The sequence below is a fragment of the Nyctereutes procyonoides genome, unplaced genomic scaffold (assembly GCF_905146905.1).
Source record: "Nyctereutes procyonoides isolate TBG_1078 unplaced genomic scaffold, NYPRO_anot_genome, whole genome shotgun sequence".
Taxonomy (NCBI): domain Eukaryota; kingdom Metazoa; phylum Chordata; class Mammalia; order Carnivora; family Canidae; genus Nyctereutes; species Nyctereutes procyonoides.
In genome coordinates this window covers 20,975,581-20,989,866 of record NW_026575147.1, presented here as the reverse complement: position 1 = coordinate 20,989,866, position 14,286 = coordinate 20,975,581, and the positions used below count along the sequence as shown (strand labels likewise).

Genomic DNA, 14,286 nt, shown 5'->3' with positions numbered 1-14,286 from the left:
TGGTGTTTAGGAGTCATTCAAAAATCTGGCTGACAAAAGTTCTGCCATCTTTAACACAGGACTTCCAAAGTCAAATGTTGACATCCAGTTGCCAGATGAGAGAAGAGAGAATCACAAGGGAGGTGTTTGGGGGCCAAGCCGCAAAGTATTGCCATTGACCAGAATTCAGTCAGGAGGCCCCTCCCTAAACAACAAAGGGAGGTTGGTTGGAAGATACGGTCTAACTACATGTTGCAGAAGAAAGGGAAAAGGGCTTGGTGACTAGCTGGCAACAACTGTCTCAGTTTGAGAGAAGGATGGGCAGAGGAAAGAAGAGTCTACTTCCCTTATCCTGGGAAGTGAAGAATTCAAGTTCAGGCCTAAGCTGAGGTTCCAGCATATGAGGCTCCCATCCTGGCGCTTCTAACAGAAACAGGCACAGGTGGAAATCTACTGTGGTAGGAAGCTCTCAGGCAAGACCCCATAGCAGGGCTGGGGGTGTCAGGCTTGACTGGGTAAGGCCAGAGGGCACGTAGGGATATTGGTAAGGGAAGTAAGGTTCTCAGCTCCTGGAACACTTCTCTAGGCTCTAGGGCTTTGATAAATGCTTCTCCTCTCCAGGAGGTCAAGTATTACAGCTATCTGGGCAGAAACAGGGAGAGTTGCTGCCTCCACACTTAAAAAAATCATCTGGAATGCAACTACTACAAAGGCAGATGGAGTGGAATCCAACTGGCCATCCAGACACTTGTGGCAGCTTGTTCTGCTTAAAGCAGAGGACATGTTTTCTCCAGGTGCCTAGTCAAGTGCCAAGAGAGCCAAAGAGTGAATAAGGCAATTAAGAACAACCAGTTCGGGTGGCTCAGCGGTTTAGCGCTGCCTTAGCCTAGGGCCTGATCCTGGAGACCCGGGATAGAGTCCCATGACGGGCTCCCTGCATGGAGCCTGCTTCTCCCTCTGCCTGTGTCTCTGCCTCTCTCTCTGTCTCTCATGGATAAATAAACAAACTCTTTAAATAAAATAAAAAGAGATCTCTAAAAAAAGAAAAGAAAAGAAAAAAGAACAACCAGTTCAAGAAGGCAGGAAACATTGGTGGCTCATACCAGGTCTTAAAGAAAGGTCCCCTAAGGTCTTCCTGAAACTGCAAAGCTAAGTCTTTCATCAAAGGTCTTAGATAAGGAGCCAGAGCTGTAAGACACAATAGATCACCAACTCCATCATTTGCCAGCACCCATAGTGAGCATTGGTAGCAATATATGCTACGTGAGGCCACTGTTCAGGCCATGGGACAGATAGCTTAGCGAGACCCAAAAGCCCAGGGAGTCTTGTAGCAGTTGCCTGCCAATTGGAGGAAAGTCCTGTCCCCTGGCTGCCTTTTCATCAGGCTTGAACCCAGATGAGTTCTGTTATGCCCAGTCCTCCAGGTGTCCCTCTACAATGGCACCAGCAGGGAAAAGGAGATTGGGGCGTCACGTGTGATGTTCTCCAGGAGTGGCAGTGATGGTGCTGGAAGAGGTGAGGAGACAGCACTCTGGGCCTCATTCAAGGGAACAGTTCTGCTCAAATCCTCTAGGGTTTGACCCCTTGGATCTGCGCCCAAAGACCTCTACAGTTCAATAAAACAACAGTTCTTTGAGCTAGAAGATCTGGCTTCTAGCTTCAACTCTGCTACTGTTTTAGCACATCATTTCTTTCTGGGTCTTTTCCTGCTCTATAAACACGAAAGGATAGGTGAGGTAACCTCTAAGTTCCTCCCAGGTCTGATATCTTACTATTCTCATTAAGTCAGCTTTTGGTGGGACGCCTGGGTGGCTCAGCAGTTGAGCGTCTGCCCTTGGCTCAGGGTGTGATCCTGGTCCCGGGATCCAGTCCCAAGTCGGGCTCCCTGCATGGAGCCTACTTCTCCCTCTGCCTATGTCTCTACCTCTCTCTTTCTCTGTGTCTCTTATGAATGAATGAATGAATGAATGAATGAATGAATAAATAAATAAATAAATAAATAAATAAATAAATAAATAAATAAATAAATAAAATCTTTTTTTAAAAAAGTCAGCTTTTGGCTACTCAGTGTGCCATTCATTTGCTTGTTGGCTTTCAGATCGCTACTCCTCCCCTACTCTGCCTTAGATTGTGCAGGGCTAGCGCAGGGCTAACACCTACAGCCTACATTTCCCAGGCTCCTCTGTCACCTATCTTCGGGAGGCTCTAGTGGCAGATCAGAAGGTGGGAAGTAGCAAGAAGGGTAGTTCTCCCCGTCTCTGCTTTGAAAGGCAACTCAAGTAGTGGCTGTGTCTTCCCAGTTCCAGATCCTGCTAGATGGTCCTCACCAACCTATCTGCCTTTTTAGCTCTTGCAACACCCTTATAACAAGTTCCCTGTGTTAAACTCCCTCTGTTGAACAGCCCAGCAGGTGCTATTTTCCTCACCAGACCCTGACTGATGCAGCCAGGTTCTGGATTATCTATAATCATTCTCAGGCCCACTGCTGTACCACCCAGGTCATGTGCACTCTTGTATGTGCCCTTGATTTTATCCATGTAGAGAAGGAAATGGAAGGAGAGAAGGAGCCAGAAAGTGAACTGTCAATGATTGAGCATAATCCTAAACCAAATCTCTGCCCATTTTCCCCCTGCATCTGTACCACTGAGCACAGCTGGAAAAAAATCTCCCAACTATGCCGTTCAGTCTCTGCATAAAGTCATGGCTGCTGCCCTAAAGGCAAGCCTGCAATACTGCCTGCGATACTGCCCAGCAGCCACCTTGCATTTCCCTAGAGCATTCACTCCCCTGTCCTCCTGGGTGACTGTTCCTTTCCTGGTCCTCTCTACTCAAACCCCAGAGTCGCCTCCTCCTCCATCCATCATCACTCTCAGCTGGTGACCTTGCAGCCTGTTCCAGAAGCATTCAGAGGGAACAAGTTCCCACCACCCACTCCTCCACATTCTACCTCTACTCAGTTATTCTCCCTTCTCTTCAGTAACTGGGTGAACTGTCCACACAGCAGGCGAAGGACAACCCTCAGATTGATTTCTCATGATCAAGATCTATTTCTTCATGCCTACCCGGGCTGCCCTATCTCTGTCATTTAAAAATTTCTCTGTTGGGTGCAGCCCCGGTGGCCCAGCGGTTTAGCACCACCTTCAATCGAGTCCCACATCGGGCTCCTTGCAGGGAGCCTGCTTCTCCCTCTGCCTGTGTCTCTGCCTCTCTCTCTGTGTGTCTGCCATGAATAAATAAATAAAATCTTTTAAAAAATAAATTAAAAAATTAAAATAAAATAAAAATTTCTCTCTTGGGGGGTCTGGGTGGCTCAGTTGGTTAAGCGTCTGCCTTCAGCCCAGGTCATGATCCCTGGGTCCTAGGATTGAGCCCTGCATCCATTGGGGGAGTCTCTGCTCAGTGGGGAATCTGCTTCTCCCTCTGCCTCTGACCTTCCCCCCTGCTCATGTTCTCTCTCTCTCTTTCTCTCAAATGAATTAGAATTCTCTTTTGATTCCACTTCCCACCCTGGCCACTACCCCACCTCCCCCTGCTCTTTCAGCAGATTCTTCAAGGGAGATTTTTGGTTTTGGTTTTGTTTTTTGTTCTCTCTTCCCCTAACCTTCTTTCTGCAGCCCACCTCAACCAGGCTTCTGTTCCCACCACTGTGTCAAAACTGCTCTTGGAAAAGTCCCCAGAGACTGTGCATTGCTAAATCCAATGATCAATTCTCAGTCCTCAGCTTACTGGATCTTGCCACAGCATCTGGCACAGCTGGTTCTCCTCTTCTCCCCTCTAAATGTTGGCATGCCCAGGACCAGGATACTTACTCTTTTCTACCTACACTTCAAGTCTCATGGCTTTCAATTCCATCTTCATTTCTCTTGTCTCTAGGTACCCACACTTGGTCCAATCTGGACCTCTCCTCTGAGGTCCAGGTTCATATATGCAACCACTTACTTAGTATCTCCATTTAGATGTCTGGCAGGCATCTCAAACTGCACAGATACAAAACTGAGCTCCTAATCATTCCTCTTCTCAGCACACGGTAACTCCATTCTTCCAGTTGCTTGGGCCAAAAACCTTGGATCGTTCTTTCCCTCTTGATGAGGATGGATGGATCCATTTATTGACTTAATCCTCAGAACAGATCTAGAAACTGACTACTACAACCGTGATCTGGCCCCAATCATTTTGTACAAAGATTACTTCAATAGTTTCCTCTCTGGTTTCTCTAATTATGCCCTTGTCCCCTTCATTGTTCTTAACATAGTGACCAGAGCAATTCTTTTAATACTTGACACGTCATAGCACTCAGCTCAAGTAAAAGCCAAAATTGTCACAGTGGTTACAAGCCCCAACAGCATCTGGCCCTATTATCCCTCTGACTCCATCTCCTCTTACTCATTCTGTTCTAGCTATGCTGGCCACTTTGCCTCCTTGAACACTCCAGGCATGCTTCTGCCTGAGTGCCTCTCACTGAGGAGTCCTTCTGCCTGGAATGCTTTTGCCTCAGAAAATCTTCCTCTCTCCATGTCCTTCCTGAAATATTCCCTTCTCAAGATGGCCATCCCTGACCACCCCATTTAAAATTGAGTGCTCCTCTCTGATCCTTCCCTGCTTTATTTTCTTCCCAACACTGATTTCCTTCTCATAAACTGTGCTTTTTTCTTTCTTCTTTTTCTTTCTTTCTTTCTTTCTTTCTTTCTTTCTTTCTTTCTTTCTTTCTTTCTTTCTTTCTTTCTTTCTTTCTCTTGTCTATTATCTTTCTCCCTTTGCTAAAGTATCCACTTCACCTGGCTTGGCAATGTATGTTTTCTCACTGCTATGTCCTCGAGTCCAGCACATGCTTGGCACATAGCAGGTAGTTAGTAACTGAATGAATGAAGAAAGCCATGGAATCAAACTCCGCTGAATCATACCCTATCTCTGGACTTCTTATTATAGAAGCCAAAAATGTCTTGTCAAATCAAACTGAGTTGGGGTTTCTGTTTAGCGGAAGTGAGCTGAACTGTTGCCCATGTTATCTCACTTAAGCCTCATACCAATTCTGAGAGTTAGATATGTCCCTCTTCCAGATAGGAAAGGTGAACCCCTGAGAGATTAATTTCTGTTCCAGAGATCACACAAGCTAGTAAATCACAGACCCGAGTTCCTCAACCCCTCCGACTGATGCCAAAGCCATGAGTTCTTGGCTGTGGCACTCCACACAGACCATCATCCCCAGAAAGGACACCCGGGCTGAGCTGAGTCAGGAGCCACAGGATCAGAGGACTGCAGGTCACCAGGGGTCTCCACAAAAGAAACACTTGCCCTTTCAAGTATCAGATGTCGAAATAACCATCTTGTTTCTTGCATCTTGTTGCTGTTGTTTGCACGCTTATTGTCTGTCTCTCCTCTCAGCCAGCTCCCCATTCTATGTATCCCCAGTACCTAGCACAGTGGATGGATGAATAAATTGATCCAAGTATGATTCTGCTTAATGTCATTAATTCATTTAACAAATCCTGACTGAGCACCTGCCTGTGCCAAGCACTGTCCTTATGATGCTTACAGTCTAGTAAGACATTAAGTAAATAGTCACATACAAAAATCAGAGAGGAAAATAAAGAAAACCTGTGACCAAGGCCAGAAAAGTATGGTGTGCTGTGACAGCATACAACAGAAGCCCCTAATTTAGATGGGAGGCTATCAGTGAGGCCTCCAGATCTGAAGGATGAAAGAGGGGAGTTGTCCCAGGAGAGGAAACAGTTTCTGCAAAGATCCTAAGCGGGGAATGAGCCCGGTGCTTTGAGACTGAGGGGTGGTGGGTACTGTTGAGGGTCTTGTCTTGCAGGTGGTGGCCTGTGCCTCCCCGGATCTGCCTGCAGGGAAGAGGAGGAGAGGCCCCCTCCCCGTTTATAGTTTAATACCCTTCTGCCAAAGACAGGGAGCACAGGCAGGCTTGTGCTTGACCCACTGATAGAACAGCTCTGTTTGCAGCATCTCTATGTCCAGAAATCTGGATCCTGGTCACTTTTCTTTGGGCCAGTGTAGTTCAGAGAACTAGTCACTGCAAGTCACTCCGTCGAAGAGCTATTTTTTTAAAGATTTTATTTATTTGAGAGAGAGTGAGCGAGTGAGAGAGAACAAACAAGAGGAGCAGCAGAGGGAGAGGGAGAAGCACACTCCCTGCTGAGCAGGGAGACAGATGTGGGGCTCCATCCCAGGACCCTGGGATCGTGACCTGAGCCAAAGGCAGGTGTTTAACAGACTGAGCCACTCAGGTGCCATTGGGATGTCTCCAGAACAAGGCGATGGGGGCCAAAGCAGGAGTCCAGCAAGGAGGGCTTTGTAGAATATGCAGGCTGTGTGACCATGGCTAGGGTGGGACCAGAACAGCACAGAGGGGTGGAGGCCACTGCCCACTGATGACATCCTCCTTCTTCCGTTGTAGCCCTCCCAGGAGGCCAGGACCTAGGGCTAGCTTGCTGCTAGAAACCTGGAGGAAGGAGTTAAGAAGGCCAGGCTGATGAGCTGGAGACAGAGCTCTGTTTATCCAGGAAAAGAGGTCATACTAGGCAAAAGGGAGGCCCCTGCCAGCTCCTCCCAGAAGGACTGGGCTGGGGGAGCAAGCTGGAAAGGAAGCTGCTCCCCTGTGGGCTCCGGAACACCTGCGGCCTCCGGGAGGCGGTGAAGCACAGGTGAGGCCTGAGCTCCGGGAGTCCATTCGATCCGCCTGTCGTGGGCTCGGACTCCCAGGCCCGCTGGCATAAGGTTGCGGCCCCGCGGGTGGGGCGCCGGGGTGCGGCGGCGGCGGTGGTGGAGCCTCCAGGAGCCGGCCCTGGGGGTGGCCGAGAATCAATGCCGCCTTTGTGCTCAGTGGTTTCCCAGGGAGAGGAGTGGAGAGAGGGAGTGGCGGCCCAACGGCCTGTCCTGTCCGCCCTGCGGACTCTGCAAGCGGCGGCAGGGCGGGGAGGCTGGGGCAGGCCAACCCGGGTTTGAGCTGGAGGGTAGTCTCTGACCCCCGAGAGGTGCATCTCCTTGGACTGGCCCTGGGTGCTCGCAGGACCTCAGCCAGGTGTGCAGCGAGTGTGCTTCTGGCCTGGAGCTGCTCAGAAAGGAGAGGGAGGAGTGGGAGCGGACAGGTGGGGCAAGGGCCAAAGGATGGCTCGGTCTGCAGAGGCTTGCTCTAGGCTGCCGCTGTGGCTGCGGGGAAGACAGGCCCAGGGGCACCCACAAGAGTCTGAGTTCGAGATGGGGGAGGGAGGAGAAGATGAGCCTCCTGAGGGTCTCCCTGTCTCTTCAGGGGAGCAGGATGTACCAGCAGGGCTGGGGCTCTCAGTCACTGTTTGTGACCTACAGATCTTTTGATAATTCGAGAATGTTCCTCCATTCTCCTAATAGTAGCCTAGAGTTCTAGGGGGTGTGTTGGGCCTTCTAACTCTTTAGTGAGTGAGCATCTTCAGCACTGACGGCAGGGTCTGAGGTCTCGGGTGTCCAAGGCCTGCACCTGAAAACGTGCCTGTCCCGTGCCCACCTCCATTTCTCCGCAGACCCCCCCGGCTTCGCCGCGCCCCGTTTTTCCTCCTCTGTCGGGGGCCGGAGCACCGTGGTGGGCCAGCAGCAGCCCACCTCCCCCGGGCCTCTTCTGTCCTCCGCAGGCCTCCCAGGAACGCTGAATCCGCACCCTCTCGGTCCCGCGGCATTCGGAGCCGGAGCCGGAGCCGGAGCCGCAGCCGCAGCCGCAGCCGCAGCCGCGCCCCCACCGCCCCCGCATGTGGCTCTTGGAGAAGGCGGGCTACCGGCCGGGGCCGCGAGGGGCGCCGTGCAGCCTGCTCCCTGCGCGCCGAGCCCCGGGGCCGCCCGCCCGCGCCTGGCCCAACGTCCTCACCCCCGATCGCATCCCGCGGTTCTGCATCCCGCCTCGGCTCCCGGACGCCGGCGGTGCCGAGCCCCCGGCCGGGCGCAGCCCCCCCGCGGCCTGCTCGCTGCCGCACCTGGCGGGCCGCGAGGGCTGCCCCTTCCTGCCCGAGAGCCCGCACACGCGCCGGCGCGAGTCCCTGTTCCACCCGCCGCCCGCCCCCGCCCCCGCCGCCGCCGCCGCCGCCGCGCTCCCCCGGATGCACGTGTCCGCCCCGGACCTGCGCCTCTGCCGGGCCCCGTCGCCCGAGCCGTCGCACCCGCAGTCCCCGGGCGGGCCGCCGCTCTTCCACCCCGACGTCCCGTGCTGCCCGCTGCGGCCCGCCCGGGACATCGTGCTGCGCCTCGGGCCCCGCGGCGGGCAGCTGCGGCTCTCGGCCGAGTACCAGGCCGGGCCCGGGCGGCTGCGCCTGCGCCTGGTGAGCGCCGAGGGCCTGCCCAGGTCGCGGGCCGGGCCCGGGGGCGGCGGCGGCGGCGGCGGCGGCGGCGGCGGCGGCTGCTGCGTGGTGCTGCGGCTGCGGCCGCGCGGCCGGCCCCGGGGCCAGCGGAGCCGCGTGGTCGGGTGCAGCGCCAACCCCATCTTCAACGAGGACTTCTTCTTCGACGGGCTGGGCCCGCCCGACCTGGCCTCCCGCAGCCTGCGGGCCAAGGTGCTGGACCGGGGCGCGGGCCTCCGCAAGGACGTGCTGCTGGGGGAGTGTGAGACGCCGCTCGCCGCCCTGCTGCCGGCCCTGGGGGGCGGGGGGCGGTGCCTCGGTCCGGGGGCCGCGGCGGCGCCTGCCCAGCTCAGCCCGTAGACTGAGGGCCGGCTCTGCCTCAGAGAGGTCTCCTCCAGGCGTGTGGGTTCCTTCCTTTCAGCTGCCAGCCCATATTTATTTTTGCTAATAAAACGCCCCTCCTGGGCAGGCTGGCTCCTCTTGTTGGCACCCCACACTCAGATCTGCAGCCTACTTTCCTCCCACTGCCCTGACTGCACCAGGGATGGAAGAAGCTCATCCTGGTATATGCTGAATGGGAGCAGCTCTCTAGCGCTGGTTCTCAGACTTGCCTGAGCATCAGAATACTCGGCATCAGCAATCCTGTACCCCATCCCCAAGAGCTGCTGAAGCTCCTTTAATAGGTCGGGGGTTCTGGAGACCCGGGATCGAGTCCCGCGTCGGGCTCCCGGCATGGAGCCTGCTTCTCCCTCCTCCTGTGTCTCTGCCTCTCTCTCTCTCTCTTTCTGTCTATCTTGAATAAATAAAATAAATCTTTAAAAAAAGAATAGGTCGGGGGTAGGTAGGTCCTAGGGCTTGGTCTCAAAGGGCCTCCGACCCTTCAGGGAGCTCTCTAATCACCGAGTCACTCCAGAAAAAGCTCAGGGACTGAAACCAACTTCCACCTCTCTCCGGGGATGGGGGCGAGGGGGGGTGGCCTTGGGACTTCACAGTGAAAATCAGCAATCCCCTACTCATCCACCTCCCCACTTGTACCCACATCTCTCCTGAGGACAGATGAAATGTCTGTGTCTTGAAAGTGAGTCAGGAGATGTCAGCTCACGATGCTGAGTTGGGTGGGTGTCCTCTCTGTGCTACTCTCATGGGTGAAGCTGCAGCCAATACTCAGAGCAGCATTTGAAGACCAAATGGTAGAGATAAAATGTCCCAGGGATTGAGGTGGGAGACGTCCTGAGTGTGAGAGTTCTTCTCATCAGTGCCTGAAAAAGGCTGCCCCAGTGAGGAGGAGGAGGGTGGCAAAGGAGATGGATAAATGTAGGTCAGAATGCGTTCACCTCCTACCTGAAGGTCCCTGATGTCAGCAGTGATCTTCTTCTCTCTCTCCCTCTCCACCTTCTTCAGAGTTGGTTCCTGTTGGCTCGGGCCAGGCTTAGAGAAAGGAAGGAGAGAGAGAGAGAGAGAGAGAGAGGGAGGGACGGAGGGAGGGAGTGAGGGAAGGACGGAGTAGGGGGAGAGAGGAGGAGGAAAGCCCTGGGTGGGCCAGCCCAACTTCTTTCCCCCTCTCGCTTGGGCCCTTTCTTAGTTTCCATGGTGCCCTGAACCAGGGATGAGCCTGCTGGATCCTGATAAACCCCAACAGGTGTAATGTAACACAACATACACTTACTTCCCTGTTCAGATGGCTGGGATGCCTTCTCCCTCCCCTGATTGGGTACCCCCACCAGCCACCCCAGCCCAGGGCCAGGGCAACCTTGCTCCAGGTGTCCACCAGGTGGTAGCATTGACCAAACAATAAGTGCTAACAACTACAAAGATTAGCGCCCAGCAATTTGTCAACTTCTTCTTCCCAGCAACTCCCAGGAGGGCTAAGTACTATTGTTATCCAATGTGATGTTGGACTTCATTCCTATAGTGAGGAGTGATGCTAAGATTCGAACCCAGAGGGTCTAGCTCCAGAGTCTGGGCTTCTTTTTTTAAGATTTTATTTATTGACTTGAGAGAGAGAGACAGAGACAGAGACAGAGACAGAGACAGAGGGAGAAGCAGGCTCCCTGTGCTCCCCGTGGGGAGCCAGATGCAGGACTCAATGCCAGGACCCTGGGGTCATGACCTAAGCCAAGGCAGATGCTCAACCACTGAGCCACCCAGGAGTCCCCAGAGTCTGGGCTCTTAATCCCCTCACTATAATATCCCTAAATGCCAGCTGCCACCTCTCAACCAGGTCACTCTGGAAGGGGTCTCCTCCTTCCCTAGGATGACAGCGCTGCCATTTTTTCAGTCTGTGAAATCACCCATGGTTCTAGCCCTGTCCTCAACACTATCCTTCTACTTCAGCCCAAATCCACCCTTGCCCCCGTCACAACCTGGGGTGAGTAACTGGATCTGATGCCTATTCGAAAGTCCCTGGAAAGAAATGTAGAGGTCATTTAACTTTCATTCATGCATTCCCTACACAAGGTAGGGAGGCCCCACCAAGGTGCCAGGCAGTGATCAAAACAGACACAGGGGGATGCCTGGGTAGCTCAGTGGTTTGGCGCCTGCCTTTGGCCCAGGGCATGATCTTGGGAGTCCCAGGATCAAGTCCCACGTCGGGCTCCCCGCAGGGAGCCTGCTTCTCCCTGTGCCTATGTCTCTGCCTCTTTCTGTGTGTCTCTCATGAATAAAAAAAAAAAAAAAAAAAACAAAAACCAGACACAGGGATCAGAGAAGTTACAAAATAAGTAAGTAAAATGTGTAAAAAAAAGTTATTTGGTAATATGTTGTAGAGAAAAAGAAAGCAGGGAGCGGCATAAGAAAGGGGAGTCAGATAAAGAGAAGGGAAGACTATAGGAATGGAAAGAGGGAGGGATGAACCAAAACATCCTTTTCAACCACAGGACTTTGTACCCCAGTCCCATACTTTACTTGGATTATCCCAGTAATCATCACCATCGCTCCAGAAGCTTGGTACCATTATTCCCATTTTACTGAGAGCTAGATCAGAGAGGTTAAGGAAACCTGCCTGGGAATGGCCTGGCTCCCCTGGATCCCCCACCCCACCCTGCTACTCCCAGGTGGGAATTCAAAGAGCAGTTTACTCAGTTCACAGCTGGGAGCTGTCCCCATGCGATGGAGGCCACAGTGTCCCAGTCCTGGAGGAACTTCCTGGCCAGCTAAGGCCAGGTAGTGCCCCAGGACAGATGAGGTCCTGGGAACCCATCCCGTGTGCACACTGCTATTCACAAGGCCTGCACAAGACCTGTTCACAGGACAGTTTCTAGTGTCCCTTTGCTCTGATGTGGTCACTGAAGACTAAGAAATAGCAGGCTGTGTTCTTATCCAAGTCTTTTGCTCCAAAAATCAGAGCTGCTGCCTTTTAGCACTCCTTGCTGCGTCCAAGCCTAAGTGACAGGTGAGTGGTATGGGCAGGGTCACTATGGCAAGTTCAGGGCCAGGAGCTGGGGTCAAACTCCTACTGTTCCCTCCACCCACAGTGGCCTTTGTGACAGGAAGGGGGAGGGGTAGAGGCTGGGAGAGCTACATATGTTACAGAGCCTCCCTTGTGTTAATGGTTGAGGGAGGAGGAGGTACAGCCCCGTCCCTGGGTCACTCCTGTGGCTCAGATCTCCTCAGGCATGGACCTCCTAGAAAGGACCCAAGAAAAGTTGTCCTAATCATTGCATCAGGCTTCCTAGAGGGGGTGGCCCTTGAAGGATGGGGCTGGGGCAGTATGTGGCATGCAGGCTGCCCAAGCCCCACATACTTTCCACCTTCACACCACCAGGCCCTCCCTGGAAGTGCAGGCTTACACCGAGCTTTAAGTGGTTTCTGTGGTTTAAGGGGTGGGGAGGAAGGGAAAACAAGTTGGTGACTGCTCCCCAGTTCCAAGCCACCACTACCACCCTCTCCCCCTCCAGGCTGCTTGCCCCTGCATAGAGATTCCCCAGTCTGATAAGGGAACTTGGGCACATGGGGGGTGAAATGATTGTCTGATTCCTCTTCCTTGCCTAAGAACTGTAAGAATGAACTTGAGGAGGAAAAAAGTCACTGCCCCACTTTGAAAGGACTGATTCTTCCAGAAAAGGGGCCGTGATTGGAGCAGGAGCGAGGAAGATTAGGTATGGGGGGGGACTTCCCAAAAGGATGACCATGGCACCTTCTGGCCCCAGGGAGAAAGAATCCCAGACACCCATGCTTGGGATGGGGAAGGGGTAGAGACCCAAGAATGTCCAGGAGGCATGTGATTTGGTGAGGCCCAGAGGCCAGGACCCTGTCTTCCAAAGCCCCCGTCACTTCCTCCTCACCCTGCACAGTGGCACAATGACTTGGCTGGGAGAGGCAGCCCTACCTGTGGTGTCTGGGTGGGGGGCGGGGGCAGGACTGGCTGGCGCGGTACCCCTCCACTCCGTGCCCACCACTAGGAGGTCAGAAAGGGCCCTGAGAGACCCGGAGTCACAGAGAAAGATAGGCTGGAAGAGGAGAAAAGACAGAGAGGCCCAGCAAACAGAACCATGGACAGGGAGGGGCTGGCTGGGAGAGACACAGAGAGAGGATCCCAAGCGGAAGCAAAGCCAACCATCAGGCTGGGAAGGGTAGAGCAGTACAGCATGACCCCAGTTCCCCACCCCCCAGCCCTGTCCCCAGCCTCCCCTGGCGCCCCTGTCCCTCTGCCTCTGGCTGGCCCTCCTTGTCTGCCAGAGGGTACTAGGTGGGGCAGTGCTTCAGAGAGCATGGCCTGCCCAAGGGGTAGAGCCCCAGAACAGACCAGCATCCTGTTCTGTGCTGAGAAGTGTACCTAGATGCATGGGGATAATGAGAGGCACAGATATACACTGTCAGACTCTTGGCACAAGGAGGTCCCCAAAAGTGTCCACGCCACTCTTCCTCACTCCCTATCTCCTGACCTACCATCCTATGAGTTGGGAAGTCCTTCTCTACTTCTAATCTTCGTCCCTCAAGCTGCAGCCATTGGGAGACATGGGGAACCACCCTGGAGCAGAGGTGCTTATGGTAGCAGCCTGTGAAGCTCCAGGGTGGGGCAGGAGTGGAGGATGGTGACGGGGAGGGCAGGAGAGGGCCGGGACAGCTGCCTCCCCTCTCCACGCCAGGTGCCACGTGCTGTGGTGTGGCTGGCTCCTGCTCTGCTGTTTACCAGCTGGGAGCGAGAGCAGGAGGTGGTGCCAGGGAGCCGCCCCACTGCATCTTGGCCCCTGGCCAGCCAGCCTGTTGGGTAACTAGGAGAGCCAGGCCCAGCTAATCAAACTCTGGACCAACGCTGTGCAGGAGAGAAGTGGCCTCCAGGACCCACACCAGCCCCATTCTGTCCTAAAGCCTTTGGCAGAGCCCTTCCTCAGTGCAGGCCCACCCAGTCCAGGGGCTCTACTTCCTCCCATGGTGCAGAGCAGCAGCTCTCCAGGCCTCTCCCCTCCTCCACACCCCCATGCTCCTCCAGCCTGCAATGTGCCCCCAACAGACCAAGAAAATGTGGAGGCATCAGGAAGCCAGGGAATTGTAGGGAAGGGCAGCGAGGTGCAAGGGCCAAGCAGGCAGAGGCCTCAAGAAGCTGAGGGACTGTGGGATGAGTCTGACCTCATCCCGGAGAAGCAGCACATGCCCCACACACATACTGCCCCCCCCCCCACCGGAGAAGCCATCCCCTCCCCATCTTCCCTGCTCTTGTCGCCTTTCTTGGTCAGGTAGAAAACACACCATTCCGAAGTCACAAACACCTGGCTTCAAATCACAGTGCAGCCACTTACTGTCCTTGGGTAAGTCCTTAGGCGAGTCAGTAACAACTTTGAGCATCATGCAGCTTATGGGGAAATCTGGAATAATGGTGGATGTTGGGAGGACTGAAGAAAGCCACAGCTTTACATAAAGTGCCTGGCAAAGGGCCCAGCACACAGTAGGTGATCGATAAATGCTCCTCCCCTTGCCTTCACTTCTGCTGTGTCTCCTCGAGGCTCCAAACTCTGTTCCTCCAGTCTCTCCCCTTGTCCCTTCCCGCTGC

The 14,286-nt window shown here is 54.1% G+C and overlaps 1 protein-coding gene and 1 long non-coding RNA gene across 2 annotated transcripts; one reads left to right on the top strand and one right to left on the bottom strand.

The window, feature by feature from the left end:
• Positions 1-6,034: 6,034 nt before the first annotated feature.
• On the bottom strand, positions 6,035-8,152 carry LOC129501461 (uncharacterized). The gene is made up of 2 exons (XR_008662740.1): positions 8,082-8,152; positions 6,035-6,439 (listed from the first exon to the last, which is right to left on the bottom strand). It is a non-coding gene; the product is annotated as an uncharacterized LOC129501461 (long non-coding RNA).
• C2CD4D (C2 calcium dependent domain containing 4D) lies at positions 6,438-9,041 on the top strand. Its single transcript, XM_055312614.1, has 2 exons — positions 6,438-6,641; positions 7,602-9,041. The coding sequence occupies exon 2, from the start codon at positions 7,716-7,718 to the stop codon at positions 8,655-8,657; it is 942 nt and encodes a 313-aa protein (XP_055168589.1). The 5' UTR covers positions 6,438-6,641; positions 7,602-7,715; the 3' UTR covers positions 8,658-9,041.
• Positions 9,042-14,286: the final 5,245 nt, after the last annotated feature.